Raw genomic sequence first — 8,674 nt, forward strand, 5'->3', positions numbered from 1 at the left:
GCACTGGAGTGAGGGCATGGGGACCCCACAGGGGAATGCTGCTGCCCATTAGAATAGTTTCCTTCCTGACCGATGCCTGCGTGTGCCGTCTTTCAGGGAGCAATTCTGCCTTGTCTTTTCCTTCCTACCTTTTCTTCCATACCAGGACCAAGAGAAAAGAAGCCCATCTTTTCAGGATGAAGGAACTAGCGGCTAAAGGCTCAAGGTACTCAGCTGCTATTAAAAGAGGAACCCAGCCTCCCAGAAATACCAGAAATGTGTCTGGGGAGAATAAGAGGCCCCTCTCTCAGAGACCAGCATCAGGAGCTGAGTGCACTGTGCTTCCCACGGGGGTGATGGTCTCCGGGGGCCTAGCGGACCTACCTGGGGTGCCCTCTGTGGAACCGCCCAGGGCTCAACAGGAACAGGCAGCACTGAAAGCTGCTCAAGCCATTCCCTGTACCTGGGCCACCAGCTCCCGGGCCCGTCCCCCAACACTTCAACACCAAAGAGCAAGTCTCTTCTCGGCACCCCAAGCAGCTCCCTGGGAAGGGCTCCCCCTCCTGCTCTGCCTGCTGCAAGGGTGGCCTTGATGGAGGGTCAGCACCCAGACACGGCCGTGCCTCTGACAAGAATAAGGACATCCACAGTGAAGAGTGGTCAAATGGTCCATTTGTTTATTCAAGCGAACAGTAAGAAAGTACACCTTAAATACTGCAAATTTTATATACTGGAACGACCACTCCCCAACAAGTTTGAAAAGTGGTCTGAAAAGAACAAAAAAAATCGAGTCCCCTACTTTTTTAAACCCTGGACTAACGCATGAAGACAGAACCAAGTTCTCATGCATTTTCTTCAAGAGTCAGATAGTACACCGACGTCAGGTGGCCAACGCTGGAGGAGGCTGCTTCGCCCGTGGCCCCGGCATCACTTCCGGAAGCGCTTGAACAGCGGGTGCACGTGCTTGCTGGCAGCCTTGCTCCGCGCCGCGTGGTACTCCATGTACACCGTGTCGTCCGCCCCAGACATGGAGCTCATGGTCCCAAAGCGCCGAGACACCTGTGGGGGACCCCGCTGCTCTTACAACATTTATCACAGTTTTATACAACGTTTCAGTTTAACAACTCTCACTATTTTTAACATCTCATCCACCACTCACTATGTCTCAGGCATGGTTCCAAGTAGAATACAGGTGTTACGTGTTTTACCTTATCCAAGGCCCACACCATCAGCACACCCCTTTAAGAGGAGGAAGCTGGCACACAGAGAGGTTAAGAAGCCTCTAGATCAGCCGTGGGCAAACTACAGCCCTCGGGCCGGATCCGGCCCGTTTGAAATGAATAAAACTAAAAAAAAAAAAAAGACCGTACCCTTTTATGTAATGATGTTTACTTTGAATTTATATTAGTTCACACAAACACTCCATCCATGCTTTTGTTCCGGCCCTCCGGTCCAGTTTAAGAACCCATTGTGGCCCTCAAGTCAAAAAGTTTGCCCACCCCTGTAACTAGACCACTAATAGCAGGGCCACACAACTCTCTCAGGGCACAGAGAGAAAGCTAAGGCCCAGAGATGGGATGTGAGTTCCTTATAGATGCATCAAATCTCTGAATTTCTGGGCCTCATCCTCCAGAAATTCTGTTTCTTAGTTATGGGGTGGGGCCACAACATTAGTAACAAACAGAATTTCCGGAGGATGAGGCCCAGAAATCAGAATTTTAAAGATTCCCAGGTGATTCTAATGTGCAGCCAAGGTGGAGAACCGCTGCTGTAGATCATTCAGCTCTTGGAGGGTAGGACTGGAACGCAGCCGTCTGGCTGTGGAGTCCCTTCCTTACCCTAATGTGGCCCTGCCTCTCTCCATGACAAGTTCTGAAGAGAATTTTTTAACAGTGAGCACAGACATCCCTCAAAATTCCCTACGACCCCACCGTGAGGCTGTGAAGCCAGTGGACAGCCAGCGGCCCTGCACTGAGCCCAGCCTCTACGTGTCACGTGACCTGGGGCACACGAGGAAGCCTGCATCCCAGTGATGTCACTTCCAGGGGGACCACACACCTGCCTAGGCCTGAGTGGTATGAACAGAAACCACTCCAGTCCAGGGTTTGCCCGAGTCCAGCCCACCCATGGACATCACAGCGAAGGAAACAGGCCCCGTCAGCGCCTCGAACAGCGTGGCCGCAGGGGTCCCCCTGTAGGTGGACTCACTCAGTCAGAAGCAAGACGCTTCCCTAGGGCTCCCCTGCAGGGTCCAGAGATCCAGCCGCAGTGCAGCCCGAGGGGAAAGGGCCTCAGGCCGCAGGGAGGGCAGCACCCCCTGCCCAGGCGACGCTGCTTCTCCCGTCCCTGTTCCAACCATTGCTCCCCTTTGGCTCTCATTCCAGTTTACTTTCAAAAGCACCAACTTATACTTCTTGCCTTGCAGGGCCTGGCTAAGAATTTTCCACGATGATACGTTCATGTATTATGCCCTATATTTGCCTGACACACAGGAGGCATTCAATAAGTATTTGCGAAATAAAAAGTTGAGTATTTTCAGAATACTAAATCTTTTTCCAAACAAGTACCAAAACTATACGAGTTGGTCCTCAGACTTGTCTGACAGGCTGGCAGGCTCAGCTCAGTGGCTGAGGAGGAAACCAGTGATGAGTGACCTGCCCACGGCTAAGAGTGGCGGTCCCAGCCTGTCAGGCTCCTTTGCACAGCCACCTAGTGCGAGCCTGGGGCCAGGCTTGCCATCCTGGGCTCCAACACAGCAACACTAACAAATGCTCATGCCAGGCTGTTTTGTGAACAGAGCAAGAGACCAATTACAGCCACTGTGGGCTCAGCCATGAAAACAGTAGGTACAGAAGGAGTGATACAGCCCAGCCAGCAGGGCTCAGTAGTTGAGCATCAACCTATGAACCAGGAGGCCACCGGTTTGATTCCCGGTCAAGGCACATGCCCAGGTTTCGGGCTCAATTCCCAGTGGGGGGCATGCAGGAGGCAGCCGATCCATCAAGAATTCTCTCTCATCATTGATGTCTCCATCCCACATGTCCTCTCCCTTCCTTCTCTGAAATCAATAAAAACATTTTTTTAAGAACAGGAATGATACATACCAATAGGTTAATACGTCATTACTAGTCTTCTCTACAAGTTTTTCAGAAACCTGCGGAGGCACATTCCCACATGACGGTACATGTGTGTGTCTGCGCACTCGGTCCTTCAGGAGAATGGACACTTGGAGCCTCACCACTCGCTCACTCACCTGGCTGGACTTCGAGCCAAATTCTCCTGCCACGACCTCTTCCTCAGCGTCCAGGTCAGTGGCTGCCAGGACTTTCTGTAAGAGCTGCTGCTGTTCTTCTTTCGTTGAAAATGCCAACTCTTCCTCCTCCATGCCAGCAAGCTTTGTGATCACCTGCAAAGCCAAAACCAGCAGGCGACACGTTCTGTCTCCTTTTCCTTGGCCCCCGCCGCCTTCTTCTGGGCTCACTGCCCTCCCCCAGGCCGTGGAGCGCCCGGCGGAGCAGGTCGCTACCAGTGGGGCTCCTGGGCAGTCCAGAGACTACATTTAGGAGTCACCTTCAATACAAAGCGTAATCCGTGACTGCAAGACAGATGCTAACAAAATTCCAGAGAAATCTGCTCCCAAGCCACAGCAGCTAAATGACCACTTACAGATCAGCAGGGTCCTGGCCATTTGAACCCCCCTCTGGCAGTGTTCCCGTCCTGCAGCAGGTGATGAAGGGGACCAGAGATGACAGGCACCGCCAGCTGCCTCCTCCCCTGCCCCCAAGAAGGGCTTCAACCTCCTGGCTTGGACCCAGGGCTCCCAGCAGGAGGGAACACTTACAAATAACAAAATGCCGAGAATAAATTTGTAAGATGTTTTTTCTAAAAGAGCAGGATGCCAGCCTGGTGCATGTGGTTTTTATTTCTTTGCAGATAACTTACTACAAGGCCTTCCTACCTATCCCTGCAAAAAGCTTGGATTAGAAAATGCCTAGAAGCAAGGATGTGGCTGGCTCTCCTGGTGACCATGGATCTGGAGTACAACATGGGGCCCCTCTGCACTGGCTGGCCCACCCCTCGAGTCATGCTTCTGGGAACTCCGACTGGCTGCTCTCCGCTGCAGCACCAAAGGTGAGGAAGATAGAGAAGCTGCAACCAACACAGACAACCCCATGGCAGGGCCTTCTCGCCAAGCTCACCCTTCAGAGAACCCAGAGCACTCCTGAGCGGTGCTGCTACCCCACGCTCGCCCAGGGACCCAGAACAGGAAACCCAGAGCACTCCTGAGCAGTGCTGCTGCTACCCCACGCTCGCCCAGGGACCCAGAACAGGAATGCTGTTAGCAGCACAGACATTACCAATATGAACCAAGGCCCCGATGCAAGGCCTTCAGAACACTGTTCCGAGAGTCCTGTCCTCCAGCCCAGCACGAGACGTCTGAAAAGTGTCCCTGCCTCCGGCTAGGGGAGGTGGTGTCAGACCACTCTACCCTCTTGTCTAAGGCTAGTAACAGAATCGGTGTTAAACACCCATAGTCCCTCTCAAGTCAAGACCCTGGGAGCCTATACAGCAAGTCCTAGTGGTCCTCTTAGTCTCCTGCTCCCAGCATCTCCCTCCCCACCCCTCAAACAAAACCCCCTTGGGACACTGAACCCTGACATAAGCTTACTATTCATGTCAGCAGGAAAGAAAATGCCTCAGCAAATGAAAGCTTAAGCTTTAGAATTTCCCAAGTTATTCAAATGCCTGATTGGTAGCATACCGGGTGGCTCTCATGTCTGAGGCCCACTGAGGCCCAGGCGCACTAGCTGCTATGGCAAGAGCTGTCCCAGGCACCTGGAGGGAGTTCCCCTTAAGAAAGTAACCCCAGGGCTCAGCCTAACATACTTAGGGCCACAGTGTCTTGGCACCTCCAGTCCTCAGCCTTGCACAGTTCCCACCACCATCTAATGTTCTTTGCACAAGCCAACTGTAAAATGGGAATAAGCAGATTCCAGCTTCTTGCTTCAGAGGTTCTTTGACCCTTCGCTGGGATGGTGGGCGGGGGGGCGGGGGGGGGATCTGCGCAGTACGCTCCCTCACAGCCCCCTGCAAGTCACGCAGAGGGCGCCTGCAGAGGGCGCCCAGCCTAGCAGCGCCCACCCCTGAGCTCTGCCCACTGGGACTACCCCACTTCTCCTAGGAGCCCGAGTGCAGAAAAGCTGTGGTCCTACTCTGACCAGAGACCAAATGGAAACATACCTTAAAGCTATAACCCTGATCTACCAAGAACCTCTGCCGCTTGGTTGAATAAGCCATTTCCTGTGTGTCCTGGGAGACCAGCGAGTAGAAGAAGGCATTGTACTCCTCTGCAACCATCCCTAGGGAGAGAGCAGGAGAAAGGACATGAGCTGTGAGCGCGCAGGAACTCAGGGTCCAGGGCTCACAAGCAAACCATGCGGTGAAGAGTTGCAGGCGGGGCAACTGCCCTCATTTTGCATGGGATGTCATCAAAATTAAACACTTCTGTGCTTCACAGAACACCATCAAAAAATGGGAAAAACTATTTACAAAGTATCTATCTGATAAAGGACTTGTATCTAGGTTACATAAAGAACCATTACAACTCAATAATAAGATAGCTCGCCGGTGTGGCTCAGAGGTTGAGTGTCGACCCACAAACTAAGAGGTCACAGTTCGATACCCAGTCAGGGCACATGCCCAGGTTGTGGGTTCAACACCCCGTCAGGGTGAATACGAGAGGCAACTGATCAATGTTTCTCTCTCCCCCACCCCCTTCATCTCTCTAAAAAATCAGTAAGACTTAAAAAAAAAGACAACAGCCAACACAATAGCCATCCAGTGTGAATGGATCAAAATTTTAAAATAACAGAAATAATAAAAGGCCAAAGTGAGAGGCAACAAGAATTTATTTGGAAAAAAAACAAAAAATAGCTATTCAGGAAGCACTGATCCAGGCAGAAGCCCAGACAGTGTTCTGACCAGGAGCCCAAGGCCAGCGTGCTGACTTCTGAGAAGGGCCTTTCCGTGCCTGGAGGAGGCTTTCCCACGTGCAGACGAGCTCCCGGAGCGACGCTGGTTCTAGACACTGTCTCACGCTCAGTCTGGGCCTCCTCGTGTCTGCTCCCCGGTGTCCTGCACACAGTTCTTCGGGCCGCCTGGCTGCCGGGCCGCCCGCAGGCACCTGCCTGCTTTCCCACCCAGAGGCCTGGGAAGTGAGATGAGTGAGGCCCTCCTCCATTGTCGAGTGGTCTGTTTATGTTTTTTTTTAATAACTATAGTCATCTTATTGTATATTATAGCCCCAGTACCTTATAACTAGAAGTTTAATCCTTTTGAACACCTTCATCCAATACCCCCACCCCTACCCCAAGTCTGGTAACCACAAATTTGAACCCAAGTTTGGTTTGGGTTTTTATTTGTATTTCACATATAAGTGAGATCATACAGTTTAGTCTTTCTCTGACTTACTTCACCTAGCCTAATGCCCTCAAAGTCCAACCATGTTGCTGCAAATGGCAGGACTTCCTTTTTTAAATAACTGAACACTCTTCTCATGTATGATACCACGTTCTCTTTACACATTGACCTCTCACAGCACTTTGATCATACCATGTCTTGGCTATTGCAAACAATGCTGCAATTAACATGAGGGTGGGGTTTTCTCTGACCTATTGGTTTCAATTCTGTCAGATATATTCCCAGAAGTGGAACTGCTGGATGACATGGTAGTTCTGTCTTTAAGTGTCTGAGGAATCTTTATACTGCTTTCCATAGTGGCTGTGCCATTTACAATCCTACTACAGCAGGCACAGGGGTGCCCTGTTGTCCACATCCTTGCCACCATCTCTCTCCTGTCTCTTTGGATGACAGCCATTCTGACAGGCACTGTGGTTCTGATTTGCATGTCCCTGATGATTAGTGAGGAGCATCCTTTCATGTACCTGTTGGCCATTTGTATGTCTTCTTTGGAAAAATGTCCTTTCAGGTCCTTTGCCCATTCTTTACTGGGGTTATTTTGGCTTTTTGCTCTTGAGTTAGATGAGGTCTTCATATTAACCTCTTATTAAGATATAATTTGCAAATCTTTTCTCCAGCTCCATAGTTTTGCTGATCATGCCACAGGTTTGCTGAACGTTTCTTTCACTGTGCAGAAGCTTTTTAGTTTGAGGTGATTTCAACTTGTTTATTTTAATCTCCACCAGAGGATATGTTTTCCATTGATTTTTACAGAGAGTAGATGGGAGAGAGTGTGTGAGTGACGGAGAGAAGGAAGGAGGGGGAGGGGGAGAGGGAGAAAGAGAGGGAAACATGGATGTGTGATTGGTTGCCTCCCGCACACACATCAACCAGGGCCAGGGATCAAACCTGCAACCCAAGTATGTTTCCTTGACCAGGAACTGCACCTGAGACCCTGCGGTGCACGGGCTGGCACTCTAACCGCTGAGCAGCACGGGCCAGCTATTGATTTTTGCTTGTTGCTTTAGGTGTCTTATCCAAAAAATCATGGCCAAGACACGTGTCAAGGAGCATTTTTACTGCGTGAGTTTTACATTTTCTGGTCTTTTATTTAAGTCTTTAATCCACTTCAAGTTAATTTTCTAAGTGGTATGAGAATGAAGTCTAGTTTCATTCTTTTACACGTGAATATCCAATTTTCCCAGCACCATTTATTGAAGAAACTGTCTTCTCTCCGGTGAGTATTCTTGGCCCCCTTGTCAAATATTAGTTGGCCATATTCGCTTAGGTTTCTTTCTGGGCTCTTGATTCTGTAACACTGGTCTGTGTGTGTTTCTGTGCCAGTGCCACAGTTTTGATTACTCTGGCTTTATAATATAGCTTGAAATCATAAAGGGTGATTGCCCCCACTTTGCTCTTTCTCGGGATTGTTTTGGCTATTTGGGGTCTTCTGTGGTTCCATATAAATTTTAGGATTATTTTTTCTAGCTCTGTAAAAAATGACAAAGGAGTCTTCATAGATATTACATTGGCTTTGGGTAGTGTGGACATTTTAACAATATTAATTCTTCTAATCCACGTAGACAGGATATCTTTCCATTTACTTGTGTTCAACTTCTTTCATCAATGTCTTATAGTTTTCAGTGGAGAGATCTTTTCACCTCCTTGGTTAAATTTATTCCTAAGTACTTTATTATTTTTTATGCTACTGTAAATGGGATCATTTTATTTCTCTTTCAAAAAATTCATTGTTAATATATAGAAACGCTACTGATTTTTGTATGCTAACATTTGTATGTTAACATTTTAATAAACTGCAACTTTACTGAATTCATTGATTAGATCTAACAGGTGTTTTTTTTGGAGTCTTTAGAATTTTCTATTGGAAATCATGTCATCTGCAAATAAAAACAATTTTACCTCTTCCTTTCCAATTCTGATGACTTTTATTTCTTTTTTCCTGCCTGCTGGCTTTGGTTAGGACTTCTAGTACTAACCTGAATAACAGTGGTAAGAGTGGGCATCCCTGTCTTGTTCCTGATCTTAGAGGAAAAGCTTTCAAGCTTTCAACCGTTCACCATTGCTAATTTGCCAACACTCCGTTTGCTAATATTTTAATGAGAATTTTTGAATCTATACTCATTAGGGATATTGGTCAGTAATTTTCTTTTCTGTAGTATCCTTTTCTGGCTTTGGTATCAGAGTAATACTGGCCTTGGAAAATAAGTCAAATATA

The 8,674-nt window shown here is 48.7% G+C and overlaps 1 protein-coding gene across 2 annotated transcripts in view; it reads right to left on the bottom strand.

The window, feature by feature from the left end:
- Positions 1 to 633: 633 nt before the first annotated feature.
- ERCC3 (excision repair cross-complementation group 3) overlaps positions 634 to 8,674 on the bottom strand; it is a 45,658-nt gene continuing 37,617 nt past the window's right edge. For both annotated transcript variants that reach the window (XM_005878527.2, XM_014549645.1), the window contains 3 exons: positions 5,221 to 5,339; positions 3,233 to 3,385; positions 634 to 1,038 (listed from right to left, as the gene is read on the bottom strand). In XM_005878527.2, the coding sequence (XP_005878589.2) occupies positions 907 to 1,038; positions 3,233 to 3,385; positions 5,221 to 5,339 (404 nt within the window). In that variant the 3' untranslated portion in view covers positions 634 to 906. The remainder of the gene's footprint in view (positions 1,039 to 3,232; positions 3,386 to 5,220; positions 5,340 to 8,674) is intronic.

The sequence above is a fragment of the Myotis brandtii genome, unplaced genomic scaffold, assembly GCF_000412655.1.
Source record: "Myotis brandtii unplaced genomic scaffold, ASM41265v1 scaffold563, whole genome shotgun sequence".
NCBI lineage: Eukaryota > Metazoa > Chordata > Mammalia > Chiroptera > Vespertilionidae > Myotis > Myotis brandtii.